This window comes from Lissotriton vulgaris, chromosome 3_1 (assembly GCF_964263255.1).
Source record: "Lissotriton vulgaris chromosome 3_1, aLisVul1.2, whole genome shotgun sequence".
NCBI classification, from domain to species: Eukaryota; Metazoa; Chordata; class Amphibia; order Caudata; family Salamandridae; genus Lissotriton; species Lissotriton vulgaris.
The window spans coordinates 1,787,838,806-1,787,862,376 of NC_141689.1; the positions used below are offsets into that span (position 1 = coordinate 1,787,838,806).

Below are 23,571 nucleotides of genomic sequence, written 5' to 3' on the forward strand. Positions count from 1 at the left end.
CTATGAACCTTTATTTCTCAGCCTAAACAATATTCTAACTTATTACACACAACTGGTTATAGGAAACACTTCTATAAAACACATATTTTCAGTCTATGATCAATAATACTTTGAATTATAACAACAGTAATCCATATCATGTGAAATTGTAAAGGCACGTTTTCTTTCTCAGTAAACTGCCATGAGGCCTACACATTTCTACGTTTGGCAGCATTACATTCTCCTCTGCAACAGCCACATAACATGGAATTTAATATCATTCTAACATCTCTAAACATTACTACATTAGCTTTTCACACTGATATATGCACTCTGTATTAATTAAACACTCTTATATGTATGCACTCTATAAATTTGACACTCTTATATGTTCCTTTAACTAGACTGGTGCAACATGCTTGTAAATATGGTGCACTTCTACATTTTACTTGATTTGCGCTCTCTCATTCCGAATTCAATTTTTGGAATTAATTTCTCTCTTTTATAATACATGAGATTCTGCAATCCTTGGGTAAAAATCTGTCTCTCGTTTCATAATAATAGGTGGCTTGTGATGCTCCCAGTTGCCTATTATCTAGAAATGACGTAAGAACTCAACTGAAATAGTCTGTTGCAGTTGAGTTTTGATGTGACCATGCTGCTGCCAGTGCTAGCAACTAGGGAACGTCTGGTCAGTTTAAGCAGCTGTTTATAGAAAAATTAAATGTTGCATTTCTTTCTTTTGCTCGGTTTTTTATTAGCTTACAGTGACAAGCAGAAAGGAGATATTGATGTCAACAGCTTATTTCTTGTACTCCTTAAGTAATTTTTGGAAACGTTAGACACCTCCTGCATGTTTCTACACATTTCAGGCTATTTCAGCTTTATTTTTAAACAAAGGAATTAAACTGATTCTAAAATCATTTTACAACATATATCTAACATCTTTTTGTTGTGTTTAATTTTGTACTAGAGATTCCATTTTTATTATTCATCTTTGCACATATGCCCTCTCTTTCATATGAAAGAGCTATGCACCAAGAATTTAAGTGGATTGTGGGAAAGAGATGGAATGACAATGTATTACATGGGACAAAGCACACCCCGCCGTACATGATAAAAATATTGTAAGTAATCTCAGAGTTGCATAACATTATAAAGGTACTCACCCTTTGCCCTTGGTCCTCTATATGGTCATTGAAACTCCTCAGTGACTTTCAATATCTTCATAATGTACTGCAGATTTTTTTTCTCCCATATATTATGCAGCAGTTTTGCACAGAATACAAACGATCATCACCTTTCATGGAATTTCTTGTGAAGAGAAATATTATCCTTTTGACCAGGACTACTGGCCACCGACTCTGAGCTGGAACTTTTTAGAGAAAATGTTAAATGGCTGTAGCAGTTTACAATTTTCATGAAGCTTGGTAAAGTTTGATAGAATGAGAGAATACATGCCTAATAGATTTCGGGAACATTAATGCTTGATTTGTGGGATGCGGGCGGAGGAAAATGTTAGGCGGATCGCCCTCGCCATACGGGCGGTGGCGATCCACCTAACATACTAATAGACCCCTAAGTGTGTGCAAATTGCACCGACATTGTCATAAGACATGTTTAGTGAGTATAGCTGCCATATTTGCAGTGTTATTCATAGTATATACAGAGAAGCCAAGGGCCAGCATGATCATAATAGTGTGGGTAAAGAAGCCCATGTAGAACAAAGTGACAAAAATAATTGTGTGATATTCAGTATACTAGGCTTGTTACCAAAAAAACGCCAGAGATAGTTTTTCCATGTTATTTCACTTTTCTGTGGGTTATTTATAGTTAAAAGTTGCAAACTGAAGTTTCATCAAAACAGAAATAAAAGTTGTGAGTCCTGAAGATTCACACATTCACACACTTCCCATATTCTCCTAGAAGAATTTCTGCTTTAGGCAAATGTCTTTGTAATTACACAAAGGATCTCTTCACTATCTATTTGGAGCCCCATGGATATGTTCATAATGCGTTTGCAAAATGGCACCATTTCAAGAGATATTATTGCACGAATATTTAGAGGGGCTTCTTTCCCTTTTAGCACTGTTTAGTATCGACTCATATGCAGTCTCACTGTTATTTATTTTTAGGGGAAACCCTTTTTCGGTGATTATATTTATATTTATTTTGTGCATAAGTTGTAAATGTACCACATAAAATCTTACTCCTAGGCACATGCATGTGTATGTATGGACCTCATATTCACTGGAACAGGCTACATCATCTGGTCCAGCCTGTGCTGTAATTTTAAAATGTTTAGTGAAAGTAATTATTGATGACTGAAAGTTGCAATTGATGAGAGGTTGGGAAAGCAATAGGACTTGCAGGGCTCTTTAGCCCTGTCAGATACCTGTAGGATACAACTATAAAGGAGATGCCAATGCAAACATGTTTCCTCTTATCACCTTGCATGTGAATACAATGTCTTTCGGTTTTAGGATAACCATATAGGTTATATCTTGGTGGCCCCCAAGATAAAAGTTTATGTAGGTGTGATTTCAATTTGTATTACCAGTAAACGGTCTACACAAAGACGTTCTTTGAAGAAAATGTGGAATCTGCTTGACCAGACATGAGAGGTGTAATATTGCGATTATATCTAAAAACATTATATATAATGAAGTAGGTAATTAACTGAACTGTAGTACCGTTGCATTATAATGTTATGCTCTGGGTAGCAGATTTTTAAAAATACACAAAAATGATTGTTTTTTTCCAGGTGATCAGGGGTGTTCAACTGATGATCTCAAGTTACATACCCTCATGGTGTGAGAGAGGTAGATGTCCTTCCTCATTCTCATCACTAAGCCACTTTATAGGATATAGCATCTAGTGAGAATGAAGAAGTAGAGATGGGTGCACTCCATAGCAAGGGTTAAATATAATGATTTTAACTTTCTAATTAATTTTCTGTAATCAAATTGTGGATTAATTCCATGTGACAGTATTTTCATACTCAAAATTCCTTTCAGTTCCTCTAAGAATACTGTGGGGCTGATTCACAAAGATATCATTGTGACTTACTCCTGTAGCAGTCTTGATGTCTAGGAGTAAGCCAGGACTGTACCTGCTTCACTTCTGAATTTCATGAGTAAACCAGGAGTACTAGAAGAAGACGTCACATATGCTCATAGACCAATCTCTGTGACTTGGGCTGTGTGTGCCTTTCTTCTATGTTATTGCAATTGACCTATTAGTTTCCAGATATGCTTGTCCTTAGTCTTTGCAGCCACAGTGTTAACCACACACTGTTATAGGGGTGAGTATTGTTGTTCCCCTGTAACCAGACACTTGGGACTTGGTCTACAAAGCAAAGTACGTCTACCAAGCCTCCTATACTCTCTGTGTTAAATGTGGATAAGCAATCAAGGCTCAAAGGAAGTGGTGCCCAGATAAAGGAGGGTGAAGTGCAACACAGATGTATTGACAATATTAGCAGATATCAAATAGCAGCAAGCACACAAATCATAAAGCCCAAGAAAAGGGTAATGCAATAATACAAAGTGATAAATCAGGGCCACTAGATCTACAAACGATAAATTTTTCATGATAATTAAGTGATGGCGAACACCGGAATACTGCTGTTCAGCATGGTGAAGAGTGGAAGATGATGACAGGATGTGTAGTAAGTTGCAGGCGGTTGCCACCATTTTTACCTAGATGCCTCCGGGCAAACTGCCTTCTTCAGTTATATGGCGTCCAGCGCTAGTTATGAATTATGTTGTCATCTCTCAGTCCTTTAGCATGTGCTAATAAAAGAGACACCTAAGCCTCCTCTGTGTAGTTATGATATAAACATGCAAGCAAATATAATTGTGTGTCAATCTCTGTAGAATTGTAAGATATACACACATTTTGGCAGTGTAGGTGGAATGTGAGAAGTGGTGCCCAATAAGAGAATATATATAAAATGTTATGAACATTATTATGTCTAGGTAAACTGAAAGAACATCGTTAACCAATTGGTAGGCTGAGTTCAGCAAAACAATACCATGAAAGATTACTCCAACTGACCAGACGATGGTCACTCAGAAAGCACTAAAGTGGGAGGACGTGAAGAATGAAGTGTAAGGGAGATCGTGTAACTTCACCAGTAGGTGAGCAAAGAAGCAATTCCTTTTTGTTTAGTTATTCTCTCACACCCTAGTGGTGTCATGCTTCATCATCGGGTCACCCCGACACCTACAAGTTGGGGTGGGCTCACCCACAGTGTTGGGAGCTCTTTGAAGGTATAGTAGACCAAGGGGACTATACAGATAAAAAACCTCTGACAGATACCAGGTTTCCCTCTATCATTGGGTCTGTCAGGGTTATTAAAATTACATAAAAATAAGGTCAATGTAGGAGTGTTATGGTACTAAGACCCTAGTGCCAACATGTTTCAGTCCATATGCGGCAATAAAGGTCCCAGACTTTCTTCAGGGCTGAGGTTGGTCACACGCGACATGCAAGGGACCAAAACATTTTTTGATAGGGAATCTCGATGTTGCCTCAAAATGTTTTGGGCCCTTGCCTGTTGTGGGTACTTGGGCCTCCCACACAAGTGAGGCACCATTTTTATCGGGAGACCTGGGGGAACGCTGGGTGGTTAGAAATTTGTGTGAGCCGGGTGATGTCACAATTTACTGCACAAAAATGTATGAAAAAAACTCATTTTTTCAGCTAAAATTGAGGTTTGCAAGGGATTCTGGGTAAGGGAACGTTGAGGGATCCACGCAAGCCATTTCAGAAATGTGTGGGTTTGGTAGGTTTCCCTAGATTCCCGTCTAGCAAAGGGCCAAAAACCCAGGTGACCCCCTTGCAAAAGCCGATGGTTTTTAGATAGGCAATTTTGATGTCGCCTCACTACGTTTTGGGCCCTTGCCTGTCGCAGGTACTTGGGCCTCCCACATAAGTGAGGCATCTTTTTTATCGGGAGACCTGGGGGAATTCTGGGTGGTAGGAAATTTGTGTGAGCCCGGTGATGCCACACTTTCCCACACAAAAATGTGTGAAAAAACTGCTTTTTTCAGCTAAAATTGAGGTTTGCAAGGGATTCTGGGTAAGGGGACGTTGGGGGATCCACGCAAGCCATACCTCCTTGGAAGACCCCGAGTGACTACTTTTCAGAAATGTGTGGGTTTGGTAGGTTTCCTTAGATGCACGTCGAGCACGGCGCCAAAAACCCAGGTGACCCCCCCTAGCTAAACCGGATCATTTTGACAAAATTAGTTGTTTAATTCTGCAGCGTGACAATTTTGGCACAATATTACAATGAAAATGTGACAGACATTGTGAGTTTTGCAGGATATTGTGGATAAAATAACTTGTTAGAATTCACCAGATAGACATCACCACGTACTCCCATGGGTTTTCACAATATCTACAGTTGGTAGGTTATTCTTAGGTGGAATGTACACCTTGGCAGAGAGACCAAAAAGACAAAGATTCCTGCACAGCCATCTATTCCTCAAACACACACAAATACTGTTTGGGTTTTGCACGAGAGCGAGTAATGGTTCAGTTTATAAAATTTTATTAACAAAAGATTTCACAAAAATGAAATGCATTGTCAATTAAATGGACAAAAAAATGAACCAATGACTCGCAGCTCGTGAGCTGTAAAGCCACTTCAAGGCACCAACCGCTTTACAGGCCATTCACACACCTTTCATACTTGATACACAGAAGACCATTCACACCACCAGGCACGAAAGCAACACATCACAACATTCACAAAAAAGGGACAAGGGGCCCCCTGCTTCAAAAATACAACAACAAAAAATATTACTCCACAACCATCAATTCCTCAAACACACACACATACCTATTGGATTTGGCACGAGGGTGAGTGATGGTTCAGTATATACAATTGTATTAGAAAGTGATTTCACAAAAATTAAATGCACTGTTGATAATTGAAAGGACGAGAAACTGAACCATTGACTCACAGCTTGTGAGCTTTAAAGCCACGACAAGGCACCAACCTCTTTACAGGCCATTCATACACCTTTCATTCGTGTGACACATACAAAACATTCACACCGCCAGCCGCGGGCCCATCACATTACAACACTTCCACCAGCTGCCAGCGTCATTCAAGGGCCCATCACTGTCACACGCTCACATTCCTGACACAGCAACTACACAAACTGATGGATTGCATGGAGTGGCGCTCAGCTAGCAGTGTGTGTATTGACAAGCATCAAGTCACTACTCACATGCCACCAGCCGAGCATCAGTCCACGCACACCGCCAGCCAAGCACCAGTCCACGCACACCGCCAGCCAAGCGCCAGTCCACGCACACCGCCTGACAAACGCCAGTCCACGCACACCGCAAGCCAAGCACCAGTCCACGCACACCACTAGCCAAGCGCCAGTCCATGCACACCACCAGGCAAATGCCAAACCACGCACACCGCCAACCAAGCACCAGTCCACACAAACCACGACCCAAACGCCAGTCCACGCACACCGCCAGCCAAACGCCAGTCCAAGCACACAGCCAGCCAAGCGCCAGTACAAACACACTGCCAGCCAAGCGCCAGTACAAACACACTGCCAGTCAAGAGTCAGTACAAACACACCACCAGCCAAGCGCCAGTCCACGCACACCACCAGCCAAGCACCAGTCCAGGCACAACACCAGCCAAGTACCAATCCAAGCACACCGCCAGGCAAGTGCCAGACCATGCACAATGGCAGCCAAGCACCAGTCCACACAGACCGCCAGCCAAACGCCAGTCCACGCACACCGCCAGCCAAACGCCAGTCCACGCAAACCGACATCACATTTAAGAATTATTTTCAATATAAATAAGAAAACACAAACAAATTGATACAAATCTACTAACACAACAACTAAAACTAAATACACTACACAAATGCCCACTTTGAAACTGAACAAAAATTATTAAACAATAGAGGCCAGGCAGTTCACTTTACCACTCATGGTTGCTCCCAAAAATTATTTTACATGTGGTACATTCTAAAACAAGCAGGCACGCACAGCCCAGGGTTAGAAGGACACTCGGGGCAGTACATACAAACCTCCTTTCACAAACCTCTTCGCCAACAGACTCTACATCTCCTACTGGGAAAGTCTTTTGAGGATGTAGGAGGAATGTGATCAGGAAAGTGGCGATCTTTCAATCTAGCAACATCCTCCACCACTCCAACTCTAGGAACGCTTGCCTGTTCCACTAAAACTAGGCTGCCTATTACAGACTCCTGAAACTTTACAAAAGTCATATTTGACTGAGGACAAGATTCGTGGAACACAACAAAAGCATTAAAGGTTGCCAAGTGGAAAAGATGGATAGCCAACTTCTTGTACCAAATGTAAGCCTTACGAAGAGCAGCATACAGTTCCATCCTCTGATCTACTCTGTCAACACCACCCATGTGCCTAATATAGTCTAAAATGCACACAGGATTGCGCGCTTCAGCAACCTCACCCCAAACAGTCACCGGTTCAACGCTGTCATCATGGATGGTAGTCAACATGTGGACATCTCTCCTGTCTGAAAACTTCACAGCTAGAAGCTCCTCGCAACGCAATGCACTGCACTGTCCCCGGACAAGCTTTTGGCAAACAAGTTCTTTTGGGAAACCTTCACGGTTACAGCGAATTGTGCCACAAGCAACAGTGTCCACTTTGGCTAACCCCCCCCTGAACAACCACACACCAGTGTAGATGTTATCTACATATAAATGATGGCCTTTGTTAAATAATCCTTTACCAAGTTCCCACACAATTTTCTCAGTCACTCCAAAATCTTAATCTTAATCATAGAGTGGTGGGGGTTCAAATATCCAATTGCCCATAAGTGACCATCTCCCCCAATGTCTCAAGGTAGCATATTTGTTCCCAGACCCATCGACGGCCGCGCCTCTTGTTGAGGCAGCGGTTGATATGGTTCTCGGGAGACAAAATGGGTACACACTCAATTGGAGCAAAGTCATCCCTGCAACATTCTTCAAGGAACTTTGGGAGGCGTGCTCCACTAGTTTTTTGACCTGTTTGGGAGATAATTCTAGTAATTATCAAATAATTGAGCACTTTGGTATAATAGCTACAAATATAAAAAGTAGCTTAAGGGTGGAGGCAAAACGTAGAGGTAAGGGGTCCAAGAGTTGGTTCGACAACGCATGCACCAGGGCGCTGAAAAATTTAAAACATGCAGTACACAGAAGCCCCAGGGACACAGGTGAAATAAGAGCATGCAGGTCTGCATATAACCAGGCCCTCAAAGTACGGAAAACTGTGCTAAATAAGGAGGCAATAGATTCACTCTGCGAGGCTTCAAAAACTAAAAATTCCGCCTCATTTTGGAAAGTAATTAACACCCCTTTCCCTTACGAAACACATACGGCGCGAATTGAGATCGCAATAAACGAGGATAATTGGGTGGATCATTTTTCTAATCTCTACAAGGCACAGGATGATATTTGTAGCGGAGGTCCTCATAATAGCTTGGACTTACAACCAGGCCCTAATTTGGTTGTAACACTTGATGAGGTATTGCTTGCCCTGAGAGCTACCAAAGGAGGCAAGGCAGCTGGGACTGACGGGATCCCTGCGGACCTATTCAAAGTAAACACTGAAATCTGGGGCCCAATGTTGGTACAACTTTTTAATGCGGCTTTATCGAGGGGCTTGAAAGATTCCTGGTTCACCTCTGTCATCGTCCCAATTTATAAGAAGGGGGATAGAAACACTTTTTAAAAAACTTAAAACCACAGTTACTCGATTCTTCAATAAAAATCCTGGGACGAATAGTGTTGGCAAGACTCCAAAGCTGGGCGGAGGAAAATGAAGTCATGAGCGACTTGCAATTTGGTTTCCAAAAAGGGATTGGCACAATCGAGCAAGGCCTAAATTTAATGTTATTGCAACACAAATACATAAGGATAAAGTCGGAACGCTTGTATTTTACCTTTGTGGACCTTTCATCAGCGTTCGACTGCGTGTCACACACCAAATTGTGGGCAATAATGAAAAGTTTGGGAGTGGACAACACCATCATCTGTTTCCTGAGGGAACTTTATAGTGGAGCCACAGCTTCTGTTCGTTACCGTAGGGGGGGCGAATGCTCCAGACAATTTAGTGTGAGCCGTGGAGTGCGTCAAGGTTGTGTTTTAGCACCTTTTCTTTTCCTCCTCTACATTAATGGGCTTGAGCATCACCTGCTGCAGGAGTGCAGAGATATGCCCAGGGTGGGGAGGAGGGCAATCCCTGCGCTCATGTATGCGGATGATGCCGTGCTTATGGCACGTACTCCTCAGGCTTTGCAAAAAATAGTAGTAAGTTTTGAGAACTTTATGCTGAATCTAGACCTACTAGTAAATTGTAGTAAAACTTTCACAATGAACTGTGGTCCAAAATCAGGTAAACCGATGAAACGGATGTTTTTAAATAATGTTCCATTAGACAACACCCCAACTTTTTCCTATTTGGGCATTTTATTCCATGAGTCAGGTTCCTGGTCAAGCGCAATTAAGGCCAGAACTCTTCTATTTATGAAAACGATCATGGCCCTAAAGAATTTTGTTAGAAAATTGGGCAGGAAGCCGATAAAAGAAATGGTAACTATATATAAAGCAACATGCTTATCCGTGGCTATGTATGGCTCAGGCTTGTGGGGGTACGCAAATGTTGATCCAATCCAGGTGGTGGAAAACAAATTTATGAGGGAAGTCCTTGCAGTTCCACAGTGTGTTGCCACATTTAACTGTCACGCTGAACTTGCTCAACCTTACATAACAGACATTATTAAAATTCAACCTATCCTTTTGTGGCATAGGGTATGGACCACAAATGAATGTGTTATGAATCGGGCTCTATTACAGGATACCCTCAGCCTGGATCATGTGGATAGAGCAGAATGGCTGGGATACTTAAAGTGTTTCCTGACTGAGATTGGGTGCTATTCTTATTACTCGGATCCATCTTCAATGGATAGCATCTCAAGGAGTACACTGAAAACCCTCTGCCTGGACCATCTTGAGGATAAGAGGAGGAGAGCTGAAACTCTGAAACATTCAGTACATTACCACCTCCTTACTCTATGTGAGACTAATTCTGTACAGCCATACCTATCCCTGCCCATGACAAACTATGATCGCTTTCTTTTAACTCGTTTTAGATTTTGTATATTTTTTAGATTGGTGTCTTTTCCTAGTATGAACTCATGGATGCGTATATTGCCCACTTGCTCGTGTGATGGCATGTCACATCAATCGGATATTCATATCCTTTTCTTCGGCAGACTTTATAGTGCCTCTCGTAGAAAAATTATCGTCCCTTTTTTAAAAGAAATGAATTTAACCAGATGCCGCCTAGCTTTTTTAGAAGTCCAGAGAATGGATACGGTTTTAACTGTAACTGTGGTTTTAAGTTTTTTAAAAAGTGTTTTTAAATTACGGAAACAAATGGTAACTGAAATGGTTTAAATTTTTTCTTAGTGAATAACTTTCTAATGATCTCCCTTAGTGAACTCACATTATGAGCTGTAATCATTGTAATCTGTTTTTATGTCTGTTACTTTTATGGTTACTTGTTTTTAACCGAATAAAGTTCTTTGAATCTGAATCTGAATCAGTCACTTCAAAAGTGGACGGACAACCAGAGGGTTAACCCTGGATTCCTTACCCTGAAATTAGAGACATATCCAGTCCGACTGTCACACAGCATATACAGCTTAATTCCATAGCGTGCCCTCTTACTAGGAATGAATTGCCTAAAAAACAAGGGGCCCTTGAACAACACCAAAGACTCATTCACTGCAATTTCTTTCCGAGGAGCATAGATCTCAGAAAATCGATCAACAAAGTGATCAATGACAGGCCGAATCTTGAAAAGAAGCTCACAATTAGGGTGATCTTGTAGCAAAGCTAAACCATTATCGACAAAATGCATCAACCGAAGTAGTAGCAAATACCTATCACGACTCATAACTGCCGAAAATATAGCAGTTGCCATCAAGGGACTAGTAGACCAATATGAAGCCATTGATGGCTTCCTTAGCAAGCCCATCAAAAAAGTTAAACCCAAGAACTTCTTCATCTCTTCCAGATTTGTGGGAGTCCACCGGGTAGCTCTAGCGTAGGGCTTAAGGCTGGTAGTGTTCTCCCTCAAAAACTGTTTGGCATACAAATTAGTCTGCTCAACAATCTCTGCAAAAAAACACATCATCCATAAACAACTGAAAAAATCAATCTGCAAAATGTTTTTGGTGTTCACCCTACACTCTGGAACACCAGTAAAGTCTGGCAATGCCGGCTGCACCATGCCTGGGGCAACCCAGAGGTCAGCACTTTCAATGGGAAGCCTTGCAGCCCCAAGCTGCCGCCCAGCTGCCTCTTGACTCACTATACCAACGGGAAGTCTTGCAGCCCCAGGCTGCAACCCAGATGCCTCTTGTCTCACTGTACCAATGGGGAGTCTTGCAGCCCTAGGCTGCAGCCCAGTTGCCTCTTGTCTCACTATACCAACGGGAAGTCTAGCAGCCCCAGATTGCAGCCAGATGCCTCTTGCCGCACTCTCGGCACATCAATGTCCTCCTCTAACACAGACACTTCATCCACACCAAAAGTAGCTTCATCAGCACTCAGAGTATCTGCATCATCAGATGATGCCATGTGGAGAGAAAACTCACTGCCTGAATCTTCCCCTCCCACCTCTGCCTCAGAATCAGAGTCAGTCTCTGGACCATGGTCAGAGGAAGAATCAAAAAGCATTCCAACAACTTGCTGAGCTGTAATCCGGTGGCTAGCCATTATCCTTACTAAGAAAGGAGACTGCACAAACAAGTCAACAACCAACACTGTGCAAAGTAAGTAAAAAACATGTGTGCCTTTATCACAAAGATCTATATACTGAAAAACTATACAATTCATTTACAAGGGACAGCTACACTCACCAGCACCTACTCTGCAAAGACACAGCAAATAGTCAACGATATCCCACTAGAAAGAAGAACAAAAAAAATCTACAGAAAACAAAATGCACATCAAGCACAAATGCTAAACATTTTTTAGACACTCAAAAAACAGAAACCAAACATACTGGTATTAACACACTTTGCAAAAAACATATTTACATTGAAATTGTACAAAAAAGGTCTCTTACCAAACACATGCAATTACACAAACAGCAGAACCACCAGTAACGAATCCGCAACCTGCAACCGTCTAAAGAGCAAAAGCCTTGAAGTAGAAAAAAAAGGGGGGAAATAAAACATTACAATTCACAAGAAATAAAAACAATACACATTATAAGAGGCTATGTCACAGGCTATGTCACTACACAAATGGGGCAGAAAGGGCTGAATACACATAAACAAATATATGTCCCCTGGAAGCAACCAATTTATTTATTTTTACACCCCTGGCACTAGTGGGCTTTTCTACCCCCCTCACCCCCCCGGCCAGAAGTGCCGAAAATATAGGTAATAGGTCCCCAAGGTGGGGCAGAAAAGTCTAACAAATTAATTAGGCCCATAAGGAAGTGACCCTTGCCCAAGGGTTGCATTCCATTTCAAATTTAAAACACACCCTGGTGCCTAGTGGGGTTTTCTGCCCTCCCTGGGGGCAGAAAGGCTAAATAAAGAAACGGATCTGCCCCCGGGGAGGGGGGCAGAATATACAAAAAAAATGGGCCTGGAAGCAACTGGTCACTTCCAATTAAGAAAAACTATTCCCTGGCTCTAGTGGGCTTTTCTTCCCCCCACCCCCTGGGGCCAGAAACACCAAAAAATCAGGCTATCTGTCCCCAGGGGGGGCAGAATATATTTTTTCTTAAATTGGGCCCCCTGGAAGCGGCCTTTGTTGCCCAAGGGGTCGCTTCCATTTAAATAAAAAAAGAATTCCCTGGTGTTAGTGGGGCATACTTTTAAAAAAAGAATATACATTTAAAAAAATGTGGGCCCAAGGAAGCGACCCTTGCCCAAGGGGTCGCTTTCGATTAAACAAAAAACAAATTCCCTAGCTCTAGTGGACTTTTCGTCCCTCTCTCCCCCCCCCCCCCGGTCCAGAATCGGTCGAAAAACGGCTGATCAGTCCCCAGGGGGGGCAGAAAAGTCTGATTATAAATTTGCCCCCTAGGAAGCGACCCTTGCCCAGGGGGTCACTTCCTTTTGTAACAAAAAAGACATCCCTAGTGTCCAGTGGGGGCATTCCTGGTGCACGATCGCGACGCTGTGCGCGATCGTGCACCAGGAATGCCCTGCATTGGGACATCAGGGGAGAGGAAACACTGTTTACTCCCCCCGATGCCTCAAGGCCCTAGGAAATGCCCCCCCCCCGCCACACCGGAGGCCCAAAACTTACCTCTTACTCCTGGACGCGCTGGAAACAAAAGGTTTCCAGCGCGTCCAGCACTTCCTGATGCCGTCGGCGCGTGCTGTGCGCGTTGATGTCATCAGGAAGCGTGGGGGGCTCAGGGGTGGCAGCGGAAACTCTTCCGCTGCCATCCCTGTTTGAATGGGCATGATCGATGACCCAGGGGCTGTGCTGATGACGGAGCGGTTCCTTCATTAGCACAGCCCAGCCGATGCTGATGACGGAACCGCTCCGTCATCAGCATCGAAGGGGTTAAGAAATACCCTATGCATAAATATGTGAAACCCTCTTAGGATATACCATACTTTAGGAGCCATATATATTGTTTGCGCCGAGAGTACTGCAGAGCAAATCCTTATGACAAAACGTTATGGCCAACAGTCATGAGGGTCACAAGTAACCCGTATAGATTGCTATCAATGGAGTTTTCAAGCCCAACGAGAGAGCCTACTCACAGCAGATGAGCTTCGGTGTTATGTACTAATTGTAGATCCCATGTCAGATAGAACGAAATTGTTGCAACATTCGAACACAGTGGACTAATGATTCCATGCTTGGATCCAACAAGCAAATTGCTCTTAATGGTCAGTTCACAAAAATATTTAAAATATAAGGCAATCTACGCAATATTGATCCAGGTTTGCCTAGATTTCACATCTACAGAGAATTAAAAGGAAACCCCAGAGGTACTCATTAAAACGTATGCAAGTCATACATATCCATGATACTCCAACTCCCCTAAACTTACTCCTGCAAACTGTCATTAAATTCGAAAATCTACAAGAGTACCAGCGGCAGAAATACTCGTTAGCACATCAAACATTTTGTTTAGTGCCCCACCATGAAATCACCTACCATAGGCCTCAGGAAAAATCGCTGTGCTTTGGAAACCTCTCTATGCCTTAGGCACAACTAAACCAATTTTGGGAGTAAACGTAGATGTCCAGGTGAAGTGGAACTAGCTTTTGAATTGATTTTCAAATTGATTTTCAAATATATAGAAATTGGTAGAGCTTGTGGGTGATGACCACGTCACTCTTACGTTGTGCTTAGAAACATGCATGTTCCCGCTCCTAGCCCTAGATTTGCAAAAGCTAAATAATCACAATAAATGCACATTTTTTTCTGCACATTTTCTTCAGTCATAAATTCCAGAGTCTCCAAGTGTTTGAGTGTTTGAATCGAGGCCTGGGAATTATGACTATACATAGGATTAATTTAAGCACCTAAATTGAATTTTGTTGTGGAAAAAGTCATGATTCTGAGCCTTACAGCCCTTAGATAATAAACCCCTTCCCACTAGTAGCAGCCACTTTGGCACTTATGTTCCCTGCTGTCAATTACTGTCCTACCATTTTAGTCTTCATCATAGACCTTATAATCGTGCTGGGTATCGATTTGTTCAAGATATTAGGTAAAAGCCAAAAAGTATAATATATCAGATTAGGAGGATAAATAATGCTAAAGGAGTAAATAATTGTACTCGAAAAAAGTGGTATAATCATTAAGGTCAGTGCCATAGAAAGGTTCTTTTATGATCTTGCATAAAATGTAGCAAGGGCATTTTTAGTAGGTCAGAAGCCAGTGGCCTGTTTCCTATCATTTGATTGAAAACATCTGATGAAAACTGACTGATATTTGATGATACCATTATGCACAGGTCTTCTGCAAATCTAATGCAAAAAATATCTTGCCTTTCATTTCAGAAAGACAGCAAAAATTATATATCTGTAGTGTTTTGCAAGTCGCAGGATATGTTTGATGAATACTTTAAATTCTCCAGGTGACTTCAAAATGTCAAATCCACACTGCGTGTTTCTCGAAATAATAGTAAAGACATCACATAATAGATTCCATATTAAAACGAATACCGTAAATATGATCAATGTAGCGTAGTCCGTCTTCAGTTATCTGCAGCTGCTTTTAATCAATTGAAATCCCTGCTCACGCGCATTCTCTACTTGCAGACGCACACTGGGGAGAAGGAGAAGATTTGCCCATATTGTGGTCAAAAGTTTGCAAGCAATGGAACCCTGAGAGTGCACATCCGGAGTCATACAGGTAGGAGAATCTTTATATATATATATAAGATGAAAGTAACTTTTGGAATAATCCTTTTTTGTTTTTTACATATAGATTTCATCCTGGTATTGTTCTTGTGTTCCCAAAAATATTTTATGGCACTATATAAGGAGGACGGATTTCTAGACCTTTTATTCTGGTGAAGTCGAGGCACTGTATTGATGTGGGAAGGGGCACGTCTTTCAAACTGCTGGCTGCTTTCAAGCGCAGATGCTTTATAGGGATAACCAGTGGGAGAGATGTTAGTCAGATCTAGGTCAATAAGGACAAAACAACCGTCTAAACGGGTGAGCATGAAAAGTTTCAATAAGTGCAGATAGTTTACTTACTTTCATGAGCGTGTGCCTGCGTCTCATCGCATTGTGAAAATAAGTGATGGTGCGTAAAGGGAAACGTATAAAAAACGTGATAAAATAGACCATGGATAAAAGGACTATCACTGCTTTATGAGGTGCACTGAAAACTTGAGCGCCATTTTGTACTGGGAAAACTCCTGAGAACGAACTTGCTACGTACAAACCCAGAGTAAACAATGGGTCTTGATCAATGCAACACGACTACAAAAATAAACGTCATGTAAAACAAAGTCGCAATCTGCAGATCATGGAAAAATGATGTGAAATGGATAATCAACAAACAGAAATGCAACCATGAAAAAAACAGGCTGTACATGTAAATGCACTGAAGACAATGAAGGAAAAAAGGAAAAGGAGTAACACATAAACTTCAGAAATAACTAAATCAAAGTCTGACACTAGCTAACAGTTGACTTCTAGCACAGGGGGGGCATTTAAGAAATTTGGGCCTTATGTATCAAAATCTTTTATCCATTTTCTGTCTATGGTAAAATGAGTTAGTGCATATGGGCTTTCATGTCTATGACCATCATCATTTACATGGTTTGCATAGTACACCTGTGCATATGACTATTGAAGGGTCAGGCCTCTGTTAATACATTTCTTCTCGTTTCATCCTTGCAAGGTGTTCTTGGTGATAGGGTCCAAAATCATAATTCCATCAGGAAAACCACATTCCTAATCCTCTACAGTAGGCTGTGGTAATAGAAGGGGGGGATGCCAAACACCTCTAAAGGAGATCCGTACTTTAAATGCTAGATTCCCAATTCTTAAATTTAAAATCAGTATGAGGTTATCAGCCTGAGCCCTGGAGATGAACATCACTTATAAGGAAATTATTCCACAAACTGTTCAGTGTCTTGAAAGCAGCAGATTAGAGAAACTGCTGCATAATGGTTTAAAGGATGCAAGTCATGATGAACAACTGTTATTGATATTTTTCACTGGGTGAATATAGAAATATATTAAGATGGAATGTCGGATGTGATTGAAGAATATACTTTTTTTTTTTTCCAAAAATTATGTATCAACATTTTGCAGTGAAAGATACTCACATTAAGTATGATGCATATTTTCCATGCCTAATAACAAAGTCACCCTGTACAATCCAGGATGCAGTACAAGAAGACCCTTATATTTCTGTCTCTGGTACGAAGTGTCCTTCTATACAGTCTCAGCCGCTTCGCACCAGATCACAGATTTTTACATTCCTCTTCCAGGCTTTCTAGATTCACATCACTCCCTATCCTGACTGCACAGGACTCTACTTTATAATAGATACTTGACAATAATAATGAGGACCTTTTCACTAAACAGTATTCAAACTTCTCAAAGAACAATGTGTATTGAAAGTTTGACAACTAACCATCGGAACATCTTATCAGTAGATACCTTCACTAACAGCTACCCTGATTCATCATTAAGTAGTCTATCTCTAACATAAGGCTCCCACACCAGTTTGAAGTAGGTAACCTGATCATTAACCTCATCGCTGCTAAAGGAATTCTCCTCCTGTGCTGGCCCCGATTTAAATGGGTGTGGTTGTGACGGAACCATTCCGTCATCAGCACAGCCCAACCGTGACTGATGACGGAATGGTTCCATCACAAGCATCAAAGGGGTTAAATTTAAAAATGACTCCTTCTCTTGCAGCTGCCTTAGGCTCCTCTGACTGTCATTCATCTAATCATCAGGATTGTGGGTTTTTGCCACTGGCACAAAATACAAATCTTGGCAACTGCCAAGGTCAGCGCCATCCACCGTTGTCATTGATTAGATGTGACAGTTATTTGAGACATGGTATGAAAAAGTACGAGGTGGCTTGTGCATAATATCTTCCACAGTTGCCAGGTTAAGCACTCTCCCAACAATGATGCATTACAGAGAATTTCCGTAAGATATGCAGCAAATCAAAATTATGCCCACAATGAACCTTTTTCACTATTGTTTGAAAATACTAAATTGTATCCCCTTGTACCAACTGGCCTATCCTTGTGACCAAACCATAATTTCATTGCTCTCTATTTGTATAGGGACAGTTAATTTCTATGCTTGCATCGCCACATACGGGTGCAGAGGTATTAAGCCATGAATAAACCTTTAACTAAGTGGGCCACATATTCCACACCCCTGGAATTACCAGTATCAGGGGTGGAGGTAAATCTGGGACTAGTGAAAATTCAGTCCATTACAAGTTGAACACTTCCTGTCCACTAAGAAATGATAAATTATCGAGGGAATTGGGGGCATATCAACAAGGGCCTTATCTCTACTTTTTTGGCTTTAAAAGAAAAAAAAGCGGAGATAAAACTATTGCCCTAAGTGGGTGCTAACATGCATTAGCGCATGTTAGCACCTGTTTTCCCGACGCCTCGCTTTGCATCTCTAATGAGATGCAAAGTGGGTGTCACTGGGCAGTACTGCATGTAAATTATCGCTGATCTGCACATCGCGATGTTTACAAGGAGGCCCACGCATTTTAGCAGACGTTTTACCAAAATCTAATGTCTGCTAAAATGCTGACTTACGTATACTTAACATTGGAAGTGAATTATGCTGATACGACCACTGGAAGCTCACACGTTTCAATCACTGGTGGAAGAATTTGTTACACTTGGAGAAAGCAGTCTACCTTACAGGCTTCTTGTACTGACATCCGATTTTCAGGGACAGAGAGGAATAACTAAAACCCTGAAGTTAGAAAGCGGTATATTTGTATACCTCTCTCTAGTTGCCTATTGATGGGCCTGTTCCTTTGGTATCCACCTCTCTTTTTGTGCTGGCCTTTCAAATTTGGTAGGTTTAATAATCCTTCCTCAACAATGTTTATCGTATTCCATCTTACCCTTCAAAAGTTTAAATTTTGTCTCAAGTTACTCAAACATTTCTGGATTTGTAATAACAAGTGATGTATTGTCAGCATGCAGTCTTTATTTGTCGTTAGTAGCATTGTGATCACTATAATTGTCACTGTCTCAGGTACATTTTCCTTTTTATCGCAAATGTTAAATAGAAAACACAACATAGATTATTTTTTTTTAAACTTGGAGAAATTAGACATGAAGCCATGTCAACTGGTTACTTTGTTGATGAACTAATTTTATTTATTTAACAAAAGATTGTATCAGGTGGTTTTTTTATTTTCCTGCTTGACGCTTGCAATGGAGTACATTTGAGACTGTTTTAACACCTTTAGACTGTAGTAATTGTAGAAATGTTTTTTGTGAATTACAATTGTCTTATTCTTTCAAAGGTGTGCATGTTTTATTGCGTGCCCCTCCAAAATCTATCATTATATTTCTCTAAACCCGTCCTATTCAGTAGTAATTATTCACCATTTTCCTACCACATCACCCTTTCTCTCCCACAAAAACTACTGATTTGTATACCAATGTTTGCGGAGATCTCTACCACAATGCTGTAGATCTCGGCACAGAAAAGATTAGAGAGGCGGACACCTGGCTAACACCTGTGATCATAGGATTATGAAATGTGTTTTGCAGAGCCAGAGCATTACTAATATAGGACTACTTGCATAGTACGCAATTTAATTTATCACTTGGACCCACTTTCTTATATTTTTGTCTGTCACAGTAACTTCAGACACTTTCAGATTTTTACTCATGTCTTTTGTATTATACCGCCAAAGAGTCTGAACAAGGTTAAGGCAGCCCTTCCCTTTACCACTTTAGCTATGTTGCTTTACATATTGGGGCCAGGCATCACATGTTTTGGAGCTGCCTCATTTGAAGCCCTATTCACAGTTTGCACCTTAGTTTAGAAATTGGAAGCCTCCTTAAGTTGAGCTTAAAACTGCAGTAGTAGAACTCCCGAATTCGCCGTGTCAAGCCCATGAAGTTGCACAGAGCTGCATTTTATAGTCATGGTAGGACATGTTTGCTAAACACAGTAAAACGTAAAAGGGGGTTGGTTAGTAATGGTTGATGAAATGTAAAAAGCAACTGGTCACCTTTTTCTATCATATGAGAACTAATGCAGTAAGAACATCTGAGGCAGTCTGGGGTCTCTTTTGTGATAAAATTATCTTGAATCAGGTTTGATATCGAACCCATCTATTATAGGGTGTTAGATGCTGATGTCATTATGTTGTTTGAAGTTAAGGAATTTAATCATCAGGATGCTTTTCTATTTTTTTTAACCTTTGTTGTGCACTCTTTGCAATAATAAAAATAACAATTACAAAAACTGTTTCAAAGAAACACTTTTCACCATCACACGTGTATTTACCACATTTCTAAACCTATGCATTTGCTTCAACTTATATCTTAAGGAGACCAAGCTTCACTTTTTACATATAGTAAATATTATCTCAATGAGATTGCCACAGAAGCCAGATAATGGGATCACATTCACTAACTTTACCTAAATCCATTGCCCAGCAAAAACACATCTAGGGCCTCACACTGAAATAAATTAGTCATTTTGCACCAGATGGTTAATGCGCCTAGAGTTCCTCATATCTGGAATGTTTAAAACATTTCCAGGTGACACCTTTATACTTGTGCCAGTCATTTCTTTGCAGATGTAATCTTGCAAATGTTTTTAGAAATTGCACTTGCTAATTTTTTTTCCACTTGTAAAGGAAGTTAGGGGCATATTACCAACAACTAGCGATAATTTTTGTCTCTAACTTGTTTAGAGACAAAAATTATCGCCGCACATCGGCGAATTTTATCGCAGATAAACCTTGCTATTAGCAAGGTTTATCGCAAATGCGATAAAAAACGGCCGCAATGCATGAATATCGCTGAAAAGTCAGCGATATTCATGCATTATCGAGCAAATGCTCTTAGCCATGTTATCCACCTCCCATTGGATAACATGGCTAAGAACTGCTCAGGGCAGGTGTTAGCTTTTGGAGATATTCGCGCTTAGCGCGAATATCTCCAAAAGTTGGTAATAGGAGATAGCGATGTTAGGGACTGTTTTCAGTCTCTAACATCTTGGCACGCCCACTTTGCATGTCATTAGTGATAAATATCACTGACATGCAAAGCGGGGCCCAAGATGGTCGCTATCTCCTTTTAGCTGTCACTAACTGGTGTTAGCGACAGCTTGGTAATAGGGAGATAATTTTATCTCCGCTTTCTTGGCTTTTAAAGCCAAAAAAGCGGAGATAAACCCCCTTGATAATATGCCCCTTAGTTCTGTGTATAAGTCTGACTTAAATATGAAAATAGATGCCAGTATGAGACAATCTATCTTCCGATATCTCATCTTTGTTCACGAACCTATGCAAATAAAACTGCACCCATTAAAGATAATCTCCCCATACTATTACCCAGATTAGCTTTGGCGTTTGGCTTTTTTTTGACCACGAAAACAATTTAAGTATATCCTTGCTGCAATTTACGTATATCCTGCTGTCAGTCCTATGCCTCACCATTAGAAGTGTGTGAGATTCGCTTAATTTGCTTTTGCGTCATTATGCAAAACCTGAACAAAATGTTGCGAAATTATGCAAAATGCAAAGCTGTGATTTCACACTTCCTTGCATCACTTTTTGGTGTGTTCTGTTGTTACTGTGCGTTCACGGTAATTTTTTTCAGTGAATGGCACCATTTGCAATTAAAAACAGCATGTCATTACTAAAGTGACATAATGGCTTACATTTGTAAATTTTGCTTAACAAGCTTAACGAAAAGTTCCTGCTATTACACAAATTACACCATCTCCCAGGCCTACTCATCATACCTTTTCCCATCTACCTCTTCTGTATGGAAAACTTACTTATAGTCCGCCTATCTGTCCAATAGATGTTTTAATAGTTAGGGTTTCAAAAATATCCACCACAGCTCACATGGAATTCTACGCAAATTATCGTGTCTAATGTGGAACCCTCCACTAAACTCAGTCGAGTGTCTTAGACACATGAGCAACAGTTTACAGAAAGAAGCATCTTTTATATCTGCGGAGGAAAATATTTTTTCCTCAGGAGAAACCTTTTCTGAAACACATCTACAAAATATGTGCAATACTGTCCATCTTTCAAGGTGAGAATTCACTTACACCACCTGTTAATTCAGTTCTTTAATATCTGTTTGTTACTGCACTTCCACAGTACTTGTGAGGGCACATAATGCGATGGTTTGTGGAAGTTCGCCTCACTGTTTTGTTTAGTCTTGGCACATTACTCCTCACTTTAACACTAAGGGGCCGATTAAGATGCCGTCCAGAAAGGACCCAAACGGGATTCGGATTCGGTGAATCCAATTTGGAACCTATGTTTCCGACTGAATCAGACACATTTCCCAACAACTGATTACAATGCAAGGAAACTGTTCAGGCTGTCCGAATTGGTTCCAAATTGCATTCGGACAGCCTGAGTCGTTTGGAGCTGAATCGTACAGCTCTATGGACACTGTTTCCGAACGAGCGATTATGATGACCAATTCGGACAGCCGTACTTATACAGTCTGCCTGACATGAAACAGCTGTTGGAAACTGACTGTGGGGGCACATACCAGGCCCCCTTCACGCAGAGGGCCCCGGTTGGAGCCTGTGGGGGTACCCATGGGACCCTACCTTACCACCATGCACAGTGTGGCAGACATCATGGGGTGCCTGTCACAGGGTGCATAGTTTTCCCCAACAACCCCTTTTTTCAATGGAAGCCTGTGTTCTCGTTTGAAAAACAGGCTCCCACTGAAGTCAATGGGAGTCCAACCGAACGATGTATGGAAGCATCGTAATCGGTCGGTCGGACTCTCAGAACCGGATTCTGTCAGAAGCGATTCCTAAACCGATTGGGTCGGAAGAGTTTCCTAACAAGGTTGTAATCCGCCCCTAAATCCACTACTGCAGACTGTCTGTCATACCAGTGGATACCCATTTTCTAATGGAGTCAAATATCATATAAGAGAAATCTATCAGTGGGGCTAATGTACATCACCATCCAAGACTTCCTCTTATTTTCATTTATTTTACCCAGCGACTATTTTCACATGCACTTTAAGTCCAATCTGATGTCCCCATCCCTTCTCACACAGTAAACACAATGGGGCATATTACCAAGCAATAGCGATAATTATCGCTATTGCTTGGTTAGAGACAAAAATTTACCGCTGAGCTGCGGCGTTTTTTATCGCAGATAAACCTTGGTATTACCAAGGTTTATTGCAAATGCGATAAAAATCGGCCGCAATGCATGAATATCGCTGAAAAGTCAGCGATATTCATGCATTACCGAGCTAATGCTCTTAGCCATGTTATCCACCTCCCATTGGATAACATGGCTAAGAACTGCTCAGGGCAGGTGTTAGCTTTAAAGTTGGTAATAGGAGATAGCGATGTTAGCGACTGTTTCCAGTCGCTAACATCTTGGCACGCCCACTTTGCATGTCATTAGTGATAAATATCACTGAAATGCAAAGTGGGGCCCAAGATGGTTGCTATCTCCTACTAGCTGTCGCTAACTGGTGTTAGCGACAGCTAGGTAATAGGTTGATAATTTTATCTCCGCTTTCTTGGCTTTTAAAGCCAAAAAAGCGGAGATAAACCCCCTTGATAATATTCCCCAATATTTCAAATGCAAAGCTCAAATTTAGCCCCAAGTGCATGGCACCAAGTTTATTCATTGTACACCAACTCATGAAAGCAGCATTCAACAATGGAATATAACAGGTTTTGTGCATGTAACTATAACATTTTGTATTAACAGACGTGGGTGGGGAGGGCATTTTTAAGGGCATGCTAAACTTTGTATAATTCTAGAAAGCAAGGGGCTCCCTTGTTGTTTTTGACGATTGAGTAACAGGGTCGCA

At 41.2% G+C, this 23,571-nt stretch overlaps 1 protein-coding gene across 2 annotated transcripts in view; it reads left to right on the forward strand.

Annotated features, from left to right (window-relative positions):
• Positions 1 to 23,571, forward strand: part of PRDM5 (PR/SET domain 5) — a 666,844-nt gene that overhangs the window by 400,797 nt on the left and 242,476 nt on the right. For both annotated transcript variants that reach the window (XM_086962221.1, XM_086962220.1), the window contains one exon: positions 15,317 to 15,410. In XM_086962221.1, the coding sequence (XP_086818347.1) occupies positions 15,317 to 15,410 (94 nt within the window). The remainder of the gene's footprint in view (positions 1 to 15,316; positions 15,411 to 23,571) is intronic.